At 36.1% G+C, this 24352-nt stretch overlaps 1 protein-coding gene across 1 annotated transcript in view; it reads right to left on the bottom strand.

The window, feature by feature from the left end:
* ANXA10 (annexin A10) overlaps positions 1–24352 on the bottom strand; it is an 84044-nt gene that overhangs the window by 3492 nt on the left and 56200 nt on the right. The window contains exons 4-10 of the mRNA XM_046657590.1: positions 22007–22120; positions 20410–20500; positions 19316–19395; positions 5117–5170; positions 4916–5009; positions 4121–4216; positions 1452–1510 (exon numbers count right to left, since the gene is read on the bottom strand). Coding sequence (XP_046513546.1) covers positions 1452–1510; positions 4121–4216; positions 4916–5009; positions 5117–5170; positions 19316–19395; positions 20410–20500; positions 22007–22120 — 588 coding nt within the window. The remainder of the gene's footprint in view (positions 1–1451; positions 1511–4120; positions 4217–4915; positions 5010–5116; positions 5171–19315; positions 19396–20409; positions 20501–22006; positions 22121–24352) is intronic.

The following is a 24352-nucleotide window of genomic DNA, read 5'->3' as shown; positions in this document are numbered from 1 at the left end:
GATCTAACAAACTTTTCATAATTTGAGGTGAATGAAATGAATGATCTAACCAAGTTTCCATATTTAAGTTGCATATCATTAAGTAGAACGCACAGGGAAAAAACCCAGAGATTTTCTTTGGCTTAGGAATGGTGAAAACAGCTTTTGATCAAAATTTTACATTTAAGGTCCTCATATATTGAAAATTTGATTACTTGAATACACAATCCTTCTGTTTGCTTCCTAACCATTTGTGAGTACACATACCTTCCTTTTTGCACTGTAACACACACAGCAGGAACACAATTTTTACTATTAGAATAAGTAGCCCTCAATTTGGGCATAGTTGGAATCAGAGTAATTGTGATTATTTTTTCATAGTCATTCACAAGTCAAGGTTTATTCTGTTGTTGGAAAAGAAAATGTTGAAATCATCCAATAGCATGGCCCCGACAGTATTTTAAATAAATTTTTAGTCAACTCAAATTTTTCTGCTTGGAAGTATAATAAAAAGAACCAGAGGACTGTGAGCATTGGTCTTTCTCCTGTGTTCTGAGGATACATAGGTTCTTGTATACAAATAAAAAATACTTGACATAGGATATATGATAGAAATATTCTTGGTGATTAGCACATTATGCCAGCATGCTGGCTACTTTTAAAAAGTTGGTCTGTAAAATTTACTTTGAGGATAAAGCACTCTATCAAAATTACTGCACTACAGTATCATTTTTAATAATTTTCACTGAGTTTTCAAGGCTATGACATATGTATAGCGATTTGCATGAGACTTTTTCTAAATACATTCCATGCACATTATGGATAAGGTATGCATTGTGTTACGCATTTAAGTGTTTTTTTCTTCAAAAATGAATGCACCAAAGGAATATGATTGAGTCTCACACTAAACTATTAAAACAGTCTCATTTAATTACAAAAATAGCTTTAGAATTTATTATTGTCTAGCTATCTCTTTTTAAAGTATTTTTTTAAAATAACACTTTATGTCTAAAAATAACCACTGACATTCTTTTGTGTTTTAAATTTCAGGAATGTAGCAATTTCTTGCTGAGTGTTTGTAATGTTTTGACATTTCCTGCTAGATGCCATATGTTTCGTACTTGCATAAGTGTGCGTTGGGGGCCTTTAGTGAGATACAAAAGCATTTGGATTTGCCAGTTTCTTCAGATGCTAAAAGACTATAAGAACACTGGGGAGATAGACCCTGAGGAATCATACTTCTTAGGTACCTCAATTTGATACAGAAAGCAGAGTATTATTTTTATTTCATGGGTCTCATTTTTGGTGTATAACACATTTTTTCACTTGAGCATATTTTCTTTGAAATGAATATATTTCCATACAAGTTCAAAAATAGGAATCAATACTTAAGTAATGGAAGTAAAACTAGTCTTTTGAGAAAGTAGACATGATTCCTGGAGAAATTTTAAAAATATGTGGGTCATACTTACATGGATTGAACTATATAGTCTATAAGCAAAATAAGCTGGTTTGTCTCGAACACAGAGAACTAGGAAAAATCAGAGAGAAAAGAAGAAGTTTTGAGAGTGACAATAGATATTTTCGTCAGAATTTGAGAAGGAGAACTCTTGTTTTATTTTCCTGTTACAATCCTAGAAGAGTGATTATTTGCGAGTTATAGGTGGGATCCCTCACTGTACATTGTATTAAAATTTCAACACAGAATAGTGGTAAAACCATAACTGATAGAAAAATATAAAGCAGCAATATTATAATGATCATTTCAGATTTTCACTTGGTCTAACTCTACCTCGTGGAACTCTCTTAGTTCCTTCACATAACCTAGTGAAAAAATTGTCCCATTTGTATCTGAAAATCAAATAAATAAGGCTTCAAAGAGATGCAGGTTATCACCACTATTATAGATTTTTATTACTGTGGGATTCAATGTGACATAGTCCCCATGCAAATAGTTCATCTTCCCAAATGTTATTTTTAGTCTTTTGTAACAAGACTTGTGAGTAGATATGAGGTCTCTTAAGGAAAAACTGTATGGACCACTGTGGAAGTCAGCAAATTAAAACCACTATGCATTAGAACAGCCTAGAGCCTGGTCAACAGTTGTCCTTGACGGATAATGTCTATTTGAATCAGCAAATTATTTAGTAAATGAAATGTATGCGAGGCTATAGCGTCTAGGCAAAATAAAATCATCATAACAATGTTTTCTTTGTAGTTCAAATGATTTTTTTAGATTGTGAGGCCCTGCCTTCCTCTTTCACTTTTGTCTATAATACTGTGACCTCATAAGCACTCGTGTGTCACTGCTAGAAGGTAAGTGCCTGAAGGACAGGGACTTTCGTTGTTGCTTTTGTAGCTATTGTTTCACTTGACGAATAAATGAAATGCAATAGGACATATTGGGGTCTATGAGGAAGCCATTTAGTTTAAAACTAATTCAGCGTGATCTTGTTTTTGCAGAAAGGCCTGACGTGGCCTGTTGAGCATGCATTGTACATCTGCTTTAAACATTGACAATGTCCCAAAGCTAAGAATGATAAGGAGGTTGCCATGTCAACATTTTTTAAGGATAAGCATTTCTTCCCAGAAACAGGATTAATTACTGACCTGCTCTAACTCATCTTATGACCACTGACCTGCTTACCACCAACTTGCTGTGCTCACCTTTTGACCACTGACCTGCTGTGCTGGCAAAGCATCTTATGAAAGTAGTAAAAGAGATGTTCCTGCCATATGTGATGTATGCTCTTTGTTCTAAGATGGTATATAACCACTCTGTATACCCCACTTCTTTGGAGAGCTTCCTTCCTTGGCGGAAATGTTCTCCTGGGCTATAATCCTCAAATTGGAACCCAGTTTTGATTTATAGATTGATTATGGGTTATTTGCGTTGACACACTGTTTTATCTGCACTGCCTAAATCAATGACCAGAAGAGTAGATATTCAATAGATGTTTATTAAATGAAAGAATGAATGAATCAGTTAATATGTTTTCTAGTATTTCTCATGTCCACTATTTCCTCTTTCAGACCCACTGCTTCGTGGCAGTTTTCAATAGTCGAAAGAGAGCTATTTTGAGATTCAGACGACATAGATTCTAGTCATAATTTTGCTGCTAATTAGTTGATAGACTTTGGAGCACTCACTGAAACTCCTTAGGCCTTGGTTGTAAAATGAGGGATTTTTATGTGATATATGATTATGAAAGCATATTGAGAATACATCAAAATATATGTACATTATTCTCAGAAAAATACACAAATATTCAAATCTTGTATAGTATTTTAGGGATTTCATAGAACCAACCAAACCCTTTTTTATGGAACTCTAGCTTTAAAACTCCTTTATGAGATAATCTATTGAAATATTATCTCTCAGCTCCTATGCCCATAATATGTCTGTGCTATTATAGGAAGGGAAAAATCACAGTATTTATTTACTCAACAAATATCTAAGTCATTATTTGATGTGCTTCTCCTTATGAGGATATTTCACAATGACCCTTCATTTGTAGTCTCTGAAATTTGTGCTGTCATGTCACAGCACAGAACAAGGTAAAGCACGGGTAGCGGCATAGTCGTTTTTATAGAGGGCTACCACTGTTTTCCCCTTTATGGAAAGATACCTTTCCTTACCTAGGAAGGAGCAGGAGGTGTGTGCCTCTCTCACAATAGCCTGTAGAAATCACTACTAAGTAACACCTTGGTAAATCTTGTTTATGGTATGACCTACCCCTAAAACAAACTTAGACATGGAGAAAAAGAAGCCATGTTGCTAGCATTCATCTGCTCTTTATCAAGGGAATGGAAGTCAGTATATATAAAACAAAATTTAAAGGCATGAGATCCCAATCACCTGTGAAAGAGAGCATCTGAGAATTCAGTGTTTCCCAGTATGAAAGTTGAACCAGCTATTAGGGAAGGGTATCATCTCTTTGAAGTTATCAGGTTGCCAGTTTAGTGCCTTATGTCAGTAGCTGATGTACTTTTCCTCTGTAGAGGTAATACCCTCTAAATAATTAAACTCAGGGGAAAGTGACTCAAGCAAAAGCTTACTTAAAGATCTTTAATTCAGTCAGCCAGTCAGCATTTATTGTGGAATAAAAGTCTTCTGTACACCAAATACATTGTTACTTACCAATTGCAACGAGCAGCTCTTGGAAATATCCATCATAACATTCATTAATAGCATCTACTATGTCTTGCCCAGAAATATTTTGAAATTCCTGGAAAACTGCAACAAATTGATATAATGCAAATGAGATTTTGTAAATATTATAAATTTAAAATACAAATATTGATTAGACTGCCTAACATAGTGAAGGTAAATAGAGTATAGGGGTGGGGGTTGGGTTGGAGTATGCCATCTTTTAAAAATTTTTATAGACTTTTGTGTTTTACTATATGTATAAAAAAACAAAAAGGGATTTCTTTTTAAATAAGGGAAACAGAAATGTACAGCAGTTTGGGGAAAGTCAAAGTGTGAACTAATATGAGTGCACCTCTAAAACCAATAAGGTAGCTTCACATAAATCATGACGTCAATAATAATGACCTTGACTCATTATGTGCTGGTTAAACTATGTTCACTATCTTCTTTTCAAGACAACATATAATATGCCTAACAGGAACTAGCTAATATATTTGAATAAGTTCTCCGTCAAAAACAGTGATTGTTTTAAAAGGTTCGTTATTTAAAGATTGTATAATTCAGTTATTGGAAAAAATAAAATTATAAGGAAACTTTATTCCTTAGTAATGTCATTATGTAAGGCATGTCTGTATAAACATAACTCAGAATAAGTACCTTTGAGATAACTGGCTTTCCTCTTTTTATATGGAACATTTTCCTCTTTTTTTTTTTCCAGTTAACAACTTGGTTTTTATTATGTAATCAGTTAAGCAGCTGAAAAGGAACCTGATGAATAATTACCCAGCCACAGCTGTTCATAGCTCTTGTTGCATAGAATCATTTGCAGCATAGTTTTGTGTTCCCCTGTCTTTCGCTGACAGGCTTCCCACAGGACCTGAAACATCATACAGCCAGGAAGGAGTACCATAATCACCCCAGACCAGTTTAACAAAGGCTCTCTACAGTATGTCACACAGTCTACAGAGAGCTGGTTCTAGTTACCATTGCATCCTGGGCAGCCATAGCAGGGTCTGTATATCCTTCTTCTCTGATTCCCTGTAAAAAAAGCACAGATTTCCCCCATTAAATGTTGTTAATTAACAACACATATAGGATTATTGGGACAAAAATCTTTGAACCCCAAAGCACACTGGTAATTCGTAAGACAGTGCTATCATTATTTGGAGTTAGATAGTCTACATTTCTTGAATACTTTATGTAATATAGGTCTTTTTAAAAAATGTGTGTTCTTTTGGTTGTATTTTTTTCTTTGCAGCAGTGGTAATCTTCCAAAGATGTTGCCAACCCAACCACTGGGAGAAAATATTTGCAAATCATTTATCTGACAAGAGGTTGACCTTCAAAATATATAAAGAACTCATGCAACTCAACAACAAAAAAACAAACAACCCAATCAAAAAATGAGTAGAGGAGGGGCTGGCCTGGTGGTGTAGCAGTTAAGTTCATGTGCTCCGCTTCGGTGGTCTGGAGTTTGCCAGTTTAGACCCCAGACGCAGACCACATATCAAGCCATGCAGTGGCAGGTGTCCCACATGTAAAGTAGAGGAAGATGGGCACAGATGTTAGCTCAGAGCCAATCTTCTTCAGCAAAAAGATGAGGATTGGTGGCAGATGTTAGCTTAGGGCTAATCTTCCTCAAAAACAAAAACAAACAAACAAAAAAATAAAAAAATGGGCAGAGGATATGAACAGACGTTTTTCCAAAGAAGATATAAAGACAGCCAACAAAAACATGAAATGATATTCAACATCACTAATTATTAGGGAAACACAAATCAAAACTACAATGAGATACCACCTTACACCAGTCCCAATGGCTATAATTATCGAGGAAAAAAACCAATAAATGTTGGAGAGGGTGTGGAAAAAAGGGAACCCTCATGCACTGCTTGTGGGAATGCAAACTAGTGCAGCAGCTATGGAAAACAGTATGGAGACTTCTCAAAAAATTAAAAAGAGAAATACCACATGACCCAGGCATCCCACTACTGGGTATTTATCCAAAGAACTTGAAATCAATGATCCAAAGATATTTATCCACCCCTATGTTCATCGCAACATTATTCACAATAGGCAAGATGTGGAAGCAACCCAAGCACCCTTCTACAGATGAATATATAAAGAAGATGTGACACACACACACACACACACACACACACACACAATGGAATACTACTCAGTCATAAAAAGACAAAACTGTTCCATTTGCAACAACATGGATGGACCTTTAGGGTATGATGTTAAGCTAAATAAGCCAGACAGAGAAAGACAAATACTGCATGCTCTCACTCATATGTGGTAGATGATAAATACATGGACAAAGAGAACAGATTAGTGGTTACCAGAGGTGAAGGGGGTTGGGGGGTGGGCAAAAGGGATAAAGGGGCACATATGCACAGTGACAGACAAATGGTGAGCATGATGAAGTCTATTCAGAAACTGGCAAATAATTTACACTTGAAATTATGCAATGTTATAAACCATTATGATCTCAATAAAATGACTGGAAAAACAAAAATAGGTATTGAAATGTTTTTCACTTTTCCAACTCTCTGTGCAGTATCTTCTCTCCCATCAAACCGAGCACCTACTGCCTGGCATGGGTGATAGAGATGAGATTTAACACTGTTAGAGAGAAAATGCAGAGAGAAAGAATAAGTTAATACTCAGTTTCTGACTTGTAAGATAGGGTAAATGCAACACTAAAATGATCATGAAATTCAGATTTTGTGGAGTGAGAATATTTTGTAAATTTGTTTCACCCCCATCTCTTTATCATATAAAGAACAGACATGGCCAAGTTGACCTAAGAGATGTCCATTTCAAACAGGAAGGAAGGAGGGCTAGCCAATGCAGGACCTTCTGGTCTCAGAGAATTATGGGGACCAGAGGGAAGAAAGAGGTAAGAGAGATATGCCATCCGATAGTTTATTTAACCTTTCCTTTAGGTCAAGATCTGGAGGGAAGGCTTTCTTTTTAAAACTGTGCTGAGAGAATACTGAGAGTACAGTGGCTTCTGCTCCTATCATCTTTGCAATCCCTGGCAATGGCCACAATTCAGTGAACTTGGTGATACAGCAATATTGGGCAGAGGGAGGTCCTGAATGCAACTCTCTTGAATTAATCTCAATCCCTAAGTAGCATGAGCAGGCCCCAAATTTCTTTCTTTCTTTTTTTTTTTTTGAGGAAGATTAGCCCTAGGCTAACATCTACCACAAATCCTCCTTTTTTGCTGAGGCAGATTGGCCCTGAGCTAACATCTGTGCCCATCCCCCTCTATTTTATATGTGGGATGCCTGGCACAGCATGGCTTGATAAGTGGTGTGTAAGTACACGCCGAGGATCCGAACTGGTGAACCCTAGACTGCTGAAGCAGAGTGTGCAAGCTTAGCCACTATACCACCGGGCCAGCACCAGAAATTTCTTATCCGCTCCTAATGGAGGAACTTGCATGCTAGCTGAGAACCTGGCAGGGGAGCTCAACAGATGGAATTGTTTATGACCATGGCAGGGATAGATTGTTCCAGTAGCCAAGGGCTACAAGGTAGACCACATTGGCCAGAACTGTGTGGGAGACATGGCTACTAGACCTTAGGGGGAATCTTCAGCTCCAGTGAGAGCAAAGGTGAGGCTAAACCATCAGGAAAGGTTACTTGGCTCTGACCAAACTGAGACAGAAAAATGATCATAAGTTACCCAGCTGCATGGTTTGGCAGCTGACACTGAGAAATGCTCATATCCTGGACATCCATGCTTTATATGCTTTTGTCCAGAGTTTCCCAGAACTGCCATTCCATAGCCGGGATGAGCAAGGATGCAGAAAATATCTTGATGATGTGAGAACACTATCACTTTCCTGTTGCCAAGACATCTCATAAACCACACACACACACACTCACACGCCCCTCTCCACAAAGTGCCTTCTTGGAGAGAAGGAGAGAAGAGGGCCAAAAATCTGACAGTTGAGTATTTAACTCAAAAAATGTATAAATGAGATTAAATATGTACTTATATTGACTGTTCAAAGTATTGTATGGATTAACTTTGCCATATTAGATTAAATATTAGGGGTTTTTTCCCCTTGCTAACCAAAAGCTGGAGGCAAATGAGAAATATCAATAAAGAAATAGGTAAACTACATTTTCTTGTGAGTAAATTTGTAGCCCTGAAAAATTTAATATGTTTAATTATAACTCAGAAGTTGTGTATCATCTAGAGGTGTACAGCTCAGTGAAAACTGATGTGAACCTATCAGACACATTTCTTCTCCCTCATTCCATTTGCTTATCAGGTGACTAAGAATACACACGTAAGTGGGGTTTTTATTGGCTGAGGAAGATTTCCCTTGAGCTAACATCTGTGCCAATCTTCCTGTATTTCGTATGTGGGTCATCACCACATCTCTGAAGAATCGTGTAGGTCCACACCCAGGTATCTGAACCTGTGAACCTGGGCCTCCAAAGCGTAGTGTGCCAAACTCAACCACTATTCCATGGGGCTGGCCCCTGTAGGTCTTATTTTTAAAATCTATGTATTATGTAGATAAGTGTGCTGTATATATAAATGAGCAAGTGATAGATGACAACACTTAAAGAGTGAAAAAAATTTTATTGAGTGGTAGGATTACGGGTGCTATTTTATTTTCAAATTATGGAAGTGCTGAGATGCAGGGACTTTAAGGGTTCTATAGTTTTGTTCCTTAACTTGAACATAAAAAATAAATAGACTTACAAACAGTAAGTGAATTTCCCAAGGTCTGATTGTTAGAAAATAATGATTATTCAGTTTTAGGGCCATTATTCAATTTCTGGCCCTGAGATTTGGTTACTATATTGCTCCCTTAGCCCAAAGAACTCATTATTTTCAGACAATCTCCTGTGGTCACTCACTTATGATTTTAATTTACACTAAGCAACAAGTGACTGAAAGCAATTGATATGCTGCATCTTCTACGGACATATGCCACCTATTTAATATCATAAATTTATGATAATTCTTAATCTTCATCTTACTTGACCTATTGGTAGGATTTGATGCAATTCATCACTCTCTCCTCCTTGTTATACATTCATCACTGGGCTTTCAGGATCCTGCACTCTCTTTTTCTTTCTTTGGTTTACTTCACTTGTTACTCCTCAGTCTTGTGTACTGGTTCGCCTTTTACTTTTCAATCTCTTACTATTTGAAATTCGCAGTACTCAGTCTTCGGTCCTGTTCTTGTCTGTATCCACAATCTTTTTCTTGTTAATCTTAACCATTCATGTGGCCTGAAATTTCATGTGTATTGTAATGTTACCCAATTTTACATTTCTAGCTCAGATCTATCATCTGAACTTCAGATGCGTATATTCCAGTTGCCAACTGAACACCACCACTTGGTTTTCTAATATACACATTAGACTCAACATGTTCAAAATCTATCTCCTGGTCTCCCTTCAATTCAGAAACCTCTACACTCACAGCCTTCCACATCTCAGTTTATGACAACTCTGCCATTCCTGTTGATCAGACTAAAAAACTGAGAGAAACATTTTATTCCTTTTTTTTCTTTTATATCTTGCATCCAATTCCACAGGAAATAATATAGACCCTACCTTCAAAATGCATTCAGAATCTGGGCACTTTTTTTCACTGCCAGTGCTCTCCTATGATTCCAAGCTAAAATTATATCTTGGCTTTATTGCTGATAGAGCATCCTTACAGGCTTCTGTTTCTACCCCGTTTCCTTACAGTTTTTTCTCAATATGGCATCTAGTGTGAATATTTTAAAGCATAAGATCATATCGTTCCCTTACTCAAAACCCACTAGTGACTCACCTCTTCCCATTTCACTTAGAGTAAAAGCCAAAGTCCTTATAATGGCTGCAGAGTCAACGACATCTTACTACCTGTTACCTTTCTGACTTCATCTACCACAGCTATAGGACATTTCCTTTGCTTGCTGAGATGGCACCAACTGGCTTTCTTGCTATTCTTCATAACCACCAGCCATTCTCTTGCCTTAGACCTGTTCTCTATCTCTTCCCTTTGTTGGGAACGCCCTATTGTAGCTGTTCATCTGCTGACTCAAATCCTTGCTTGTATCTTATCTTCTCAATGTGATTTACCCTGACCAATCTATGTAATATTACAATCTATCCACTATGCCCAGTCCAACAATCCTATCCTCTTTACCCTGCTCTGCTATATCTTTCATCACCTTCTCACATTCTATACAATGTACCTACTTATTAGTTTTATCTTTAGTTGTCCATATTCCCCCACTAGAATGTAAGTTCCTTAAAGACTAGAGTCTTTGTCTCTTTTGTTTACCGATAATTCCCGATTGTCTAGAATCATGCTTGGCACACTGTAGGCATTCAATAAACACTCACTGAATCAATACGAACTGAATGAAGGACAACTAAAGAAATAACTTTTAGATAGTAGAATTCAACGGTCAGTTAGTAGATATGGCAAGATTTTCTGGATCATTGAAGTTTACTTAGTGATTTCCAGTCAAACTATATAGGTAAGTAAAGACCTACCCTTGCAAAGTTTGTGAGAAATATTTAAGAATTTTCTGCAGTTCTGTGGATGTGAAATTTCTTTTGAAATATCAGATTTTTGGACATTTAACTTGAGACGACGCCCATCTGTTTACTTCTTTGTGCAGTTAATCGCCAAGAGCACTGTAAGCAGACCGGTAGACTAAAAAATGGAAATAAGTAATTTTGTGATTTAGCATTTTCCATGAAGGCAGAGTCAAGCTGATTTTTTTTATATAAAAAGCCAAAGACAGCAGTGTGGTATGTGTAACTGATGTAAATGCCAGAGAAATGGCATAAGAATTTGAGTTGGGAGCAAAATAAAAATGTGAAAGGAAGAAATTAAGGGAATTAAAATCTAGCTGAAAATATCTGGAGCAGGTAAGTTGATTACAGATGATCACTGAAAGCTGATGGCAGTAATTTCTCCAGAGGCCTCACTGCACAAGTCTGAGAAACTGTCATACGGAGAATCCTGAGAGCTCAGATGAGGAGTAAGCATCCAATTGGGTAGTTTCCATTCTTCCCCTCTGTGGAAACATTTATCATCTCCAGTGTGATTTGCACATATTGATTAATTAATCTATAAGTGACTAATTTTTCATTATTTGACAGATAATTAGATTTCCTGTAAATCTAGTTTAATAAAAGCATGCAGGAAGTGTTGTGAGCCAGTTTAATGATTGGCATTAGTTTTTGAGAAGAATGTGTTCTGGCTGAGTTGTTTCCTTATTAGAAATAGCCCTGTCGGAAAATACTTTATAGATTAAGTAAAGGATCTTCTCTCCCAGAAAATATGACAATAATTTTCAACACTTTCCATTTCATGAATACCTTAAGGCTCCTATGCTCCAATTCCCTCAATCTCTATTAATTCATGAAAAGAGGTGTGTCTGAATATTCATGTGTTAGAAAGATGAAAGTTACGGACAGTCTTTCCTTTGATTCTGAAAGTGAAGATGCAGAGGAGGTAGAGGAGGTGATTATAACAACTGAAAAATTTTACAATGTTTTCATTGGGAGGGAATTGAGAGAAGAGTGGGGTCATATCCCATAATTTACAGAGTTAATTTAATCTCTCTAATCTGAATCTCAAGAAGGTTAAACTATCTAGACAGATTCTCTCTGAAATGGTGTACACTAAAGACAGTGATCAGAAGTGATGGACTATTTCAATTCCCTAATCCACTTTACATTTTTTTCCAACCTTCTAAATTTATAGATCCAAATCCTCAATGAGAAGTTCCAAACTGAAGACCCATTATTGCAGAAGTCAGGAGTCAATGGGAAATCTTCAAAATGTTTAAAACAACTAAAAGAAATTACACATTTTACTAAGCAGTATGAATTATCAGGGGATTTCCAATCTTTGGAAAAGACTGTTATTAAAGGAGATTATACTAAGATACATCTTTTATAAGTTTTTTACTTCCACTTTCTATAATGAGTTAAGCAATTTCTATGAAATGTATATTATTTTATACTTGTAAAGTGTGTTTTAAATTTTAAGGGAAATGTACTGTGAAGTCTTGTAAGTATATAATCCTTAAATAAACTTTATTAATTTTCCTTGGCTTCTTACAAAATCTAGGTCTCGATTTACCCTCTTATTTTTGTGAGGAAGATTGGCCCTGAGCTAACATCTGTTGTTAATTTTCCTCTTTTTGCTTGAGGAAGATTGTTGCTGAGCTAACATCTGTGCCAATCTTGCTCCATCCTGTAAGTGGGATGTCGTCACAGCATGGTTTGACCAGTGGTGGTAAGTCTGCACCTGGGATCCAAACCTGCAAACCCCGGGCCACCAAAGTGGAGTGCATGAACTTAACCACTACACCACTGGGCCAGCCCCAACTCTCATTTCTTGACACGTTATGTTGAAAGGAAATGTTTACTATGCTCAAAATCTATTTCAAGGTTAAACACGCACACATATTTAATGTTCCAACTCTAGAAACTGGACTTAAGAAGTAATACTTTATCCTGCAAAGTCATAATCCAAATTAGGTGAAACCCAGTGATAAAATAAATTGTCGTGTGTTATGTTAAAATATATGTCTAGGGCCCACCCTGGTGGTGCAGCAGTTAAGTTCACACGTTCTGTTTCGGTGGCCTGCTCGTTCGGATCCTGGATGCGGACCTAAGCACCACTTGTCAAGCCATGCTGTGGCAGGAGCCCCACATATAAAAAGTAGAGGAAGATGGGCATGAAGGTTAGCTCAGGGCCAGTCTTCCTCAGGAAAAAGAGGAGGATTGGCAGCAGATGTTAGATCAGGGCTAATCTTCCTCAAAAAAAAAAAAGCCTATACAGATAATGTTGTTATATACACAAATACACATACTCAAATACATTCTATCAATAATAAAACATTATTCTTTAATCTCAGGAAAAAATAACTGCAATTATGAATAAGATCGATTGCTCTATTACATGAAGGGAAAACATTGCTTATTGATTTTTTTTCCTCATGATTTATTTTCTCTCATGTTTAATTTTCAGAACTGTCTTTTTGTTTCCTGAAATATAAAAATGTTTGCTTTATAAAAATACACTGCAATCCTGATTCTTGAATGCCAGTTACTTTTAGATGGTTTATAGCTCAACTTTAAAAAGATGCAGAGATTCTAAGAGGTTATTTGTGTATAGGTCATTGACATTTTACCAAACAGAAGTGAAACTGGAGTGGAATCAAATGGGGCTGGAGGGAAGAGCAATTAAATTTGACAACGGAGGTACAGTGTGCCTAGGCCTGTTTTCATATTAGCCTTCTCATTCAGTAGATGTGTGATGCTGGGCAAACCACTTAATCTCCCTGAGCTTCAGTTTCCTCCTCTCCACAAGGAGGGGATATAGCCAGTTGGCTTCCTGGGGAAGCTGACTCTGAGAGGGAGATCAGCATGCATCTTGTTTATTATTGAATGTGCTTGAGATCAACACTTACAGAAGGGAGAGAAAAGAGGCAAGATTCGGCAGAAGGAGAGGTTGGACTGTGATATAGTCCTAATGGATACAACGTGGTCCTAATGAAATACATTTTTTCCTACTAGCGAACTTTTATTTCTCTCTAATAAATTGAAATAAATTTCTTTTTAGATATTAAGAAAATAAACAACTTGTTTGATATTAAGGTGCAGCTCATGAATTTACAATGGGACTGTTGGCTTTACTCTATTGGGACAATATCTATGCCAACATGAATTTCTGCTTGGCAGCTATTTTAATTTATATTATGCAGCATCATTACTGGAAAATTAAAAAATAATGACCCTTCTAAGCTGGAAGAACGTTTAATTAAAATTAATCTTATGACATGTAAAGTTAAGAATTATTCATTTGACCTGTTGCCAAGTGAGATTATTTTTAAATATTATTAATTATTAAAAATGTTTTTTTCTATAATGACTTCAACTTTTATTATAAATTGAAATTAAGCTTATTTCTACAACTTACACAGCAGTCTCAAGTTGGACTATAAAAAACAAACTATCTACTTTCCATTGATGTTATAATCCTAGGGATTAGATCCTCAGAATAAGACTTGATTAATCGAGGTTGGCGATATGGGCAGTTTCATGAACTATACAGCCAAACCATGCAAATTAAAATTAAACCAAATCAAAACCAAACACAATAAAGCAAATCCTTGACTTTGTTTTTAAAAATTGAATTTTTAATTTAATTGAAAGTTCAATAGATTTGCTTAGTTCTATGCCACTTTTTCAATGAACAATTTGAAGGAATCCAAGCAGCTCGTTACCAGTCTCTCCTCAATTTGGGGCAGTTAATGTCTGGCTTCCTGAGCAATGTTTTCTTTTGGATATCTTTATTCCAAATTCAAAACTAGCAATAACTTGAGCATGCACACATACACACATACACAAAGGGTAAAAAGAATTAAAACCCATGTTGCCCAGCAATGAGTGGAACTGTTCGTTTGTGTTCCAATCTGGCTGATATACTTATTCATTCTTTAATTAAACCATATAAAATATTTGTAAAGTACAGTATGAAGTTTTTAATCACACTAAACACACATTAAAGGAAAGCACACCTCCTGTGTTTGATTGGACATGTTAATCCACCCTAAATGAGGAAGACAGAAAAATAACATAATAAGAAAAGGACAGAAATGAAGCAGTAATTTAAATTTGTATACAGCCATTAATATTTTAAAGGAAAATTTCACTATTAATAGTCATTTTCTCACTTTATTTTCTGTATACAGACTAATTCTAGACAGGGTAGAAAAAAGTCTTGATTTTTACCTTTCTTGTATGAAGTAATACAATACTTCATAGAAATAGAGATAAAGTTATCTTTTTTTAAACAAAGCATTTAGAACTAAAAAAGGTAGAAATCTCTCTAGGTAAAGACTTGAACCTGCAATTTCGGGAAAAAAAAAATCAGCATATGGCTATGGGTCTATTTTCCTGAATGGTTGGGAAATTTTCTGTAATTTTTTTTTCTGACCTGAATGTTTTCTTGTTTCCTTTCATTCTATAATCTGAGCTGGAACATCAAGAATTCTTTCTAACTGCTCTCCCTTCCAGAAGATGGCTAGTAAGACAACCTGAGTAATAAAATGGAGGAATTGTCAATAGTTTTTTCTTGCCTAAATACATATATGCCCCTTGCCTCCTGCTGTGTCTTCTCATTGTTTCTTGCATCACTTCAGCATATATTCAGGGACAACTGATTGATCTAATCAATACAAACTCAAACAGAAAATGAAATTATAGAAATGAAAGAGATGATAAGAAGGAGAAACTAGGTTTTATTTTTAGTAAATCAGATTCTCTTAAGTCACAAGTGAGGCTCTTACTACAAGTTTCTATCTGTTCTAGTAAATTGCCATGTCATGTACAACTTATTTTTTTTCCTACTTACATGGAAATGATAATAGATAAAATCTTCCTGATCTTCTCACATCCTGATCAAAAATGTTTCTACGGCTCTCTATTGCTTACGGGAACCTCATCAGTCTAGCATCTCAGCCAGTTCTCTAATCAAATTTTCTCTTTTCAACAGGAGTCCTTTGAGCCAGCCAGCACGCTCACGCAGGACTCTTCCATCCACCCTAAACCACTCTCCCTTCTCCTCTCCATGTGTGCAATAATGCTAATTTTCCAGAACTCTGGTAAACATTCATTGTATATGAAGCCTCTTCTTTTACTTTAGCCAGCATTGAACTTTGTTCATTCAGACTTTCTAAAGAATTTGTTCTTTACATCATTTATTTCCAAAACGTATCACTTGCTTTCCGTGTATCATACACAGAGCTTAGTTCTAAGACTACAAAGTTTAATAGGACATAGTTCTCATGCTTCGGAAACTCAATCTACTGGGAAAGGTGGACATGCAAACATATTCAACAATATGTGGTAAGATAGAATACACATACATAAAACAGTCTTGGAGGAGAGCAATTCCTATGAAGTGGAAAGCTCTGAAGAGTAGGTTCCATCAGCGGTTTGATGGAAAACGATTACTTCCATACTAGCTTCCATACTAGAATTTTTGAAATTTGCTTTATTGGAACAACTCAGCAAAAAAAAAAAAAAAAAAGTAAAGAAAAGAAAATACAGGTAAATATTGGACCGATTACTTTTTTACGCACATAAATGTTATCTAGGTCAAAAACAAAACAGAAGGAATAAAAGGTTAAAATACAGCTTCATCTTTGGGTTTTTGTTCTTTAGCATCATCATTCTATAAGTAAGGTTAGAGGTAGGACCAAGAAACTTTCACACTCTGGTCTTTTAATAGATCATTTAAAACGGATACACAATAAGACTATGTCAAGAAACACAATGCATGGATAAAAATGCAAAGACATTTACCTTTCCTTTTCTTCTTTTTTTTTTCTTGAGGAAGATTAGCCCTGAGCTAACATCTGCCACTAATCCTCCTCTTTTTGCTGAGGAAGATTGGTCTGAGCTAACATCCATGCCCCTCTTCCTCTATTTTATATGTGGGATGTCTGCCATAGCATGGCTAGATAAGCAGTACATAGGTCCGCACCTGGGATCTGAACCAGTGAACCCCGGGCTGCCAAAGCAGAATGCCTGAACTTAACTGCTGCGCCACCAGGCTGGCTGGGACATTCACCTTTTAAAGTACTTTTAAGAAAGAATGCAGGCCATTTTATTTGTTTCTTTTTGAAATTCTCTTTCTGTCCAACAAAACTGCCACATATGTTTTCATTCTTACCATCTTCTGTTGCTCAGTTGCCTGTTTCGGTTGCAGCTTTTCAAGTCTCATTTTCAACTTGGGAGGCACACTGATAGCTGATCACCAAACTTGTCTCATCCTCTTTGAGGACAAACAACTGAACTGTATTTCACAGCCACCCTTGATTTTAAGTGGGGCCATTTGATGGAGTTCTAGTCAATGAAATGTGCACAAAAGTGATATGCATCACAATGAGGCCCATAAAATCTCCCGTGAACAATCTTCCATTGTCTTTCTGCTTTTGTAGATTGAGGACAGACATGAAATTAGAACCAAGTGTGAAGGTGGAAAAAGACTAAGTCTCTGAATTAGCTCTTGGAGAAGAGCTGCAGTCTGATCAGCAGCACCTGTTCTGGTCTTCATGCGAGCTTGAGAAATGGCATTCACCTTATGCTTTTAGCCACGTATGATAAGGAAGAGATGAGCTCAGTAAATAATTGGCTGGATTGTAAGCAGAAATAAAAGGGAGTGGAGAGAAAGTCCAGAAATTTAGTATCTTTAACAGTTAGAAAGGGAAACCATTTATTCATTCAAAGCAAGGTGAGTTGAGACTTGAAAAAGCAATGAAAAGCAAAGGCCTTTTAAGACTTGCCCTGCAGTAAGTCTCTGGCTAAATTTATTATCTGAGAAGACTTTCGAAGAATTGGCTTTAAGTTGTGAAAAACAAGAGATATTGTAGGGGAGAGTGGAAGGATGCAAAGAAATGTCTAGGAAATCACTTTGGGTGTGGCTAAGTGGTATATGGTACTGACTGGAAGCAATTAGATCAGAATTCTAAGTTTTTTGAGATTTGCACTTTCAAACACATCATAAATCCAGAATAAAGAGAAGTAGACTACTGAAGCTATAAACAAACCACTAGAACTCTAAATTTGTCAAAATTGAGCTGTGAAAGAGGTACGACCCTCACGGAAGCTATACTCCACAGAAGCACTTCAGATAAAGCCAGACAGGATAAAGGACAAGGAAGAACATCTAGAGTTTGGCAACAGTGGCCATAGAAATGTTTAGGGTGAAAAAAAATCCAGGAACTCTCAGAGGCAATTGGTACTAGAGTGGTTCAGAGAAACGGAAGAAGGAATATGCAGTGGTCTAACGTGTATTTTCATCTGCTGATTCTTCCTCCTCCCCTAAGAGTGTGAGGTCTTGGATTCCTGAGGGCCTTCAGCAGCATTCTCATTCTAGTCTCCTCCTTCTTGGGTTTTTCTCTGTCCTTCTCGGTACCACTCTTCTACCTTTATTCCCACTAAAAGGGCTTTCATTTAAAAGAGCTTTCATTAAAGGGCTTTAAAGTCAACAGTCTTTTCTTAATTTTCCATCTCCATGTACAAACTTCTATCTACCTATAGCTGTTAATGAAATTCTGTGCAACTGCCAACTACTCAGTTATGTTCTTGACATGAAAAGGAAAGATCTGGGGATTTAGAAATGCTTGTTTCATTACACACACATGCATACAACACAAAACCAAACCAAAATACTGGCTCTTAAGACATTTTCCCCAGCTATGGACTTCTGGATTTTCTTTTGATAGTTAAAGAACTGAATATTGACGCTACATTTCTGAGTGCCTTTACTGAATTGAATCACAGGCACATTCAAGAAATGCATAAGACAAAAGATAATTATATCTAAAAATATTATTATTATCACGATGCTAATATGCGAAATGTTTTTAAGAAATACTAATTTAATAGAAATAATTACCTATCATTTAGTCAGTACAGAAAAATAAGTGACAAATTTTAATTTTAACTTGAAGGAATTCTCCTTTTTGGTAATGTATATGACCACAAAGTTTTTATAGGCAACTCTGATGATCATATGCTGGTGCTTGGAAGCCCATAGGTTTTAATTCAAACTCTGGATTTCTACTATTTAGTTCTTTAGACAGTCAGAGAGCTAGAATCTAATACTTTTTGGTTCTCTGTTTCTTCATTTCTAAAGTGGTTATAAGAACATTGATATTACAGTATTTGTAGTTATTAAATGAGAAACATACTTCTTTCCTTGCATAGTACTAGGCCATAGTAGGACCTCAGAAAAGTTAGCATGTCCCCAACATGTTTAATAAAATAGAATCCTAATTTCCGATTTGAATTATAAATTGTAACTGTAATGTTTTAAATCTTTTAACTCCCTTATAATATACAATTATTTATACACACATCTATATATAATTATAATCATCTTGCATATGGTAGATTGTTTTGAGAACAGAGATGGTCTATTATTGATATTTGTCTCTATATCCAATCTGAGTTTCTATTATAGTGCCCTGAATTTAGCTGGTATTCAGTAAATGTATTACACAGAATTTATGGTTAAACTGGAGTAAGCTAGAGTTTTTCTGCCCTATTTTTGGAAAATGAAATATATCTCTTTTTTAATAGTGCAAAATGATGTGAATTTTGGAAATCATACCTGGGCCAAGTTCATGAGAGTATCTCTGAAGTGTCCTGAGGTCTCTGAATAAATGTCCTCTTGAAGGTTGCTGCTGTATTCTGGGTAAGAAAACATCCATGTGAAAGGTATGATTTATCATAGAACCACATATCAATGTGCTTTGAATAAGTTAATGTTACTTCCCCAGTTCTGAGTGGAAAGTACAGGAAATACAATCAATCTGTTGACATTTCTTTGTGTTTTACTACTTTCTACTCAGATGTAGCCAATAAACAGTCCACCAAAGAAATCTGACACCTCACAGTAACATAGGCACACGTCTGTTTTCTTAAAAAAAGCATGGCTTTATTCCAAAATGTAAAAACAACATTGAGAGTCATTTTACTTTCTCTAATTCTCAAAATTCAGAATTATGCATTCTATTTCCATAGACTGTTGCCCAGCCCAGTGCTTTTCCAAGTGCTTTGTTTCATTTTCATATTTTAAGTAAAAGTTCTTACTTCATTCCCCTTAGAAAAGTCTTGCTTTTTTTCAAACGCAATAGAGCTGACTGTCTGGAACATTTTCTTGACATTCACTGTCACATAATACATGATGCAATGGAAAAAGGCATTAAACATTTTTGAAAATGAAAATAGTTAACCTTTCTACTTTTGAAATGTGTAAAAATCTGACTTTGAGGGAGATTACAGTGATTACGACATTTATATAAAGTGAAGTAGTTACGCATATTCGTAGAATTCACTGAGTGATTTATGGCACTTTGCTCTATTTTCTCTATGCATCTGGTCTCTCCTGGGTAAGAGATAAAATGCTCCCTGAACCACTGTGCTGGACACTTGCCTGTCTAAATGTAATAGTCACCTCATAGAGATCTGTCATTATTTTCCTGGCAAATTTGCTTAACTTGATTGTCTAGGGAATTGTTTCATTTTTAGTACCCTCATGCTCAAGTTTACTTAGTGAGTTAACTGGTCTTGAGGGAGCGATATTTCGAATATAAGAATGTCTTAGGAAATTCTTTAAAATATATAAACTGGGAGTTTTTTGTGTTATTTGAAAAATGTAAAGTTCATATGTATAAAATATGTGTACATAATATATTTCCTTACGCAAACAGTAGGCTTCTCGCATCTGGAAAATTTCTGCATTTGTTCTTGAAGCAAATATATCAATGAGGCAATTCTCTTCAGTGCCTGCACCCTACAAAGACAGAGAAAGAGCGAAATATAAAGGTGTTTGTATTGAGAACAGTAGTGCACCTTATGTACAATAAAGGGATATAGCATTCCTGGTATTCTGAGAGGGGGCAGAGGGGAATGGAAGTGTGTTGGGCATAGACAGACCCAATTCAGTTCTGACTTTGCTATTTACTAGCTGTTTGACCCTGAGAAGATAATATTATCTGAAACTCTGTTCCTTCATTTAGAATAAAACAGCATGGGCATTTCTAAATAATGTGGAAAAACATGTTTAAACAATGATTATGACACTGATTTTATTTTCTCTTTTGCTCCTAGAATATCAGTTCTTCAGTAAGCTCAGATTAGAACGTGGCTCTCCTAACTTCCCAAGGACGTTTCAGGGGCTTCTCCTTGCCTCATCCTAGATGTGGAATTTTGTACCCTTTGCCTAAACACTTGGACTGAGTACTTTCTGTGATCTCTTACAGCCATATGCATATATTCTTCTCTGATAGTGATTTTAAAGAACAAATATTTTTCAGGAAAGCTTCAGAAATCCTTACCATTCTATGAGATGCTAATAAAATATAACAGTTTCATCTAAACAGTAACATATGACTTCTCATAGTTTTTAGTCACATAATTTTGAAAGAGGTAGGAACTGACATATGCAACTTTTTTTTTAAAAAAGTGATTAATTGAAATTCATATGGATTTTAAACAATATCTATTCTGATGGATAAAAATGATGGCCAAAATCCAGATTCCCTTAATTTTTTTCCCCTTTCCTTTTTCCTGTCACACATTGTTCACAGATTGTGGTAATCTGGTCATTGGCAGGCATCACATTGGAATGATTTCAACAGTTCTGCAGGTGTTTAATATCAGCATTTGGAAAGATGTAAAAAGCCCTTCATCCCCCATTCCTAGCCAACAAAATCTCTAGCAAATCTGTAGTCAATTATTTCACAGAAATGACTTTCCTATAAGAAAGAATTGTCCTAATCCTTCAAAAGTAAAATTTTGATACACTTGAGCAATAGTTTTTGTAAAGTACTAACTTAAAGTCATAAAAATAAACAAATAAAGATGTCATTTATATTTCATCTTTGACTCTGTATCTTACTTTTGCTTGATGAGCCCAATTTTTACAAATAATTTAAAGAGGTTGACATAACTTATAACATTTCCCCTTAATATAAGAATACACACTGGGGAGAGACAAATCGGAATAGCCCCAGAAGCTTTCTTACTTTTTTCTCTCTGTAGCTCAGTGCAGAGCCTGGTCAGGGAGTCTGCGTTTGTATAATAAAAGAACGGGCTGATCTGAGCCACTGGGCTCTGGAGGTCTCCTCTTTCCAACAGGGTCACTTCCCCTGACCATCACATTTTCATTGTTTCATCTTTGCTCAGATATTCCCTCCCCTCTCTCTGATCACAGGTAGCAACATCACAGGGCAGTTCCCTCTCTACTGAAATATCGGCCTGTACCTGTTACAAGTATATTTTTGCAACAAACCACTACCTTCATGGCATGCCAGAGTTCATGAGCATCATAAGATGGCGGTGGGTACATGAGGCCAACCATGACATCTTTGAAGTGATCTGAAAGCTTCTCCTTCAGGTCACCAATCAGGTCCTATGGAAGGAAAAGTAAACACTTTTATTATATCAGTTACCAATTTTATAAGAGAAATGGGATAATTACAGGAAGTCTTCTGTAAGATTTCCTTTTCCATGTCATTTCACTTTAAGAAGCCTGGTTTTGATTCACACATATATACATAGATTATATGAGATGATGAACTTGAGGGTTTGAAAATGACTGATGCAATCATATCTCTGTATGACATGTCATCCATATGGACATTCTGGTCATATAAACATCGAATGATTTTCTTTCCCTAATCCCAACCCCAACCCCTCTTTTGATCTCATTATGAAAATAAATAAGAGTTGAAACCTAAAAACATTTTGGTTGGGGGTTCTTAGTTTTCTTGCGTGGAATTAATGAAACATTAGTCCTTAACTAAAATGTGCATTTTATTTTATTTTATCATTGTAGCAGTCTCTTCTAACAGGGAGTTCCTGGTTATACTATTGGCAACAAGCTTGTGTAAATGAATTAATTAAGTAACCTTAGAACTTCTTCCAAATAGCCACATTAATACATTTATTTACAATATTGAAAGTTAAACATTTAAAGAGAAAAACAAGTATGGGGGATTTTTGTACTTGGAATACAGATATAAAAGGATGAAATTGATAATTTTAATTTTGACTTTTCGTTTACTTGTGTATAGTGGATATTTAAAAACATATATGTTAAATTGATTTTTTGTAGGATTACAGAGCTATCCTAAAGATGCTTAAAATTTACCATTTCTTGCTAAAATCTATACAGTGTATTCTATTTCACTTTAAAATATGCACTATTTTAGTTCTGAGGTGGTTCAATAATAGAACTCAAGTGGAAGATGCCAATAAGGCATAATAAGCTTTATTAGAATAAAAACAAAACAGTCATAATTCTAATTTTATTTAGTATAATCTGACAACACCTTTCCTACACTGTGGATTTTCTTTTTTAGCAAGTAAAAGCATTCATCCACAAGGTGGTAATTGGTAATACACAGAGTCTACTGAATTTTTGCTAGAGTCAAAGCAATTTATTTAGTGAGCAATTAATAAATGTCCAGAGTTGTGTCAGGGGCTTGGAGTATATGCAAGAAGCATAAGATCTCTTCTTTTATGGAGCTTATATTCCATTTAATTCCCTCATTACTCATCATTGATATTTCTAATTCCTTTTCCAAATAGTTGTTAAGGATTCTCTTATGAGCCAGGCACTCTTCCAGGCACTGGGACTGTAGCAATGATAAAAACAAATATGAACATATGAGCTTGTGAAACATATTCTCATGTATACAGAAGCTCTATAAATATGTTTTGAACGAAAGATTGCAGTTATTCAACACATATTTATTTAATGCTGTTTCCCAGACAGGGTGGTAGGTGCTGCAGAAATGCAACAGAGTCTCTATTTTCAAGGAGATTTGCCTTCCACACACTCAGTGATAACATACATAAAAATGTGAGCTGATATACTTTCTAAGGCTTTCAATATCATTTTCACATGATAAGACTCTAAAGTAGTAGTACAAGAGGGTTATAAGAATTCAGATGAGAGATTCGAATGGATTTATAGGATTAGGGAAGTGCGACATGTTTAGACAAGGAAGGATAGGTAGTACTCTGATAGGAGATGGAGAAGCCATTGGTGATGGCTAATTTTGTCAATTTGGCCAGATATTCAGTCAAATATTATTCTATATGTTTCTGTGAAGGTCTTTTTTAGATGAGATTAAAATTTAAATCAGTAGACTTTGAATAAAGCAGATTATTCTCCATAATGTGGGTGGGCCTATTCAGTCAGTTGAAGGCCTTAGAAAAGGTCTGACCTCCCGGAAGAGGCAGAATTCAACCAGCAGAGGACCTTTGGAACTAAATTGCAACTCTTTCCTGAATCTCCAGCCGGCAGGCCTCCCTTACGATTGTGAACTTGCCAGTTTCTACAAGCACGTGAGCTAATTCTTTAAGAGCGAGATCTTGTCTTTTCTTGGTGTGTGGGGGCACTGAGGATGGTCCTAACGGAGTTGCAGGCAGAAGACAGGCTAGGACGCACTGAGCATCAGGAGCAGCTCAGAGAACGGCTGAAACAGGCCTGCAGTGCTGCTGCCTGGACCTGCTCTTCCCAGAGAAAACCCAATCTCGCGGGATCTCGGGAGTTCTACCCCACTGGCAAGGGATTCCTGTGATGAGAAACAGCTGAGTGCCTTGGCTACCTGATGGCCCCTTGTCCCACATTCGC

Source organism: Equus quagga, chromosome 3, assembly GCF_021613505.1.
Source record: "Equus quagga isolate Etosha38 chromosome 3, UCLA_HA_Equagga_1.0, whole genome shotgun sequence".
Lineage (NCBI taxonomy): Eukaryota > Metazoa > Chordata > Mammalia > Perissodactyla > Equidae > Equus > Equus quagga.
This window is presented reverse-complemented; position numbering and strand designations above follow the sequence as displayed.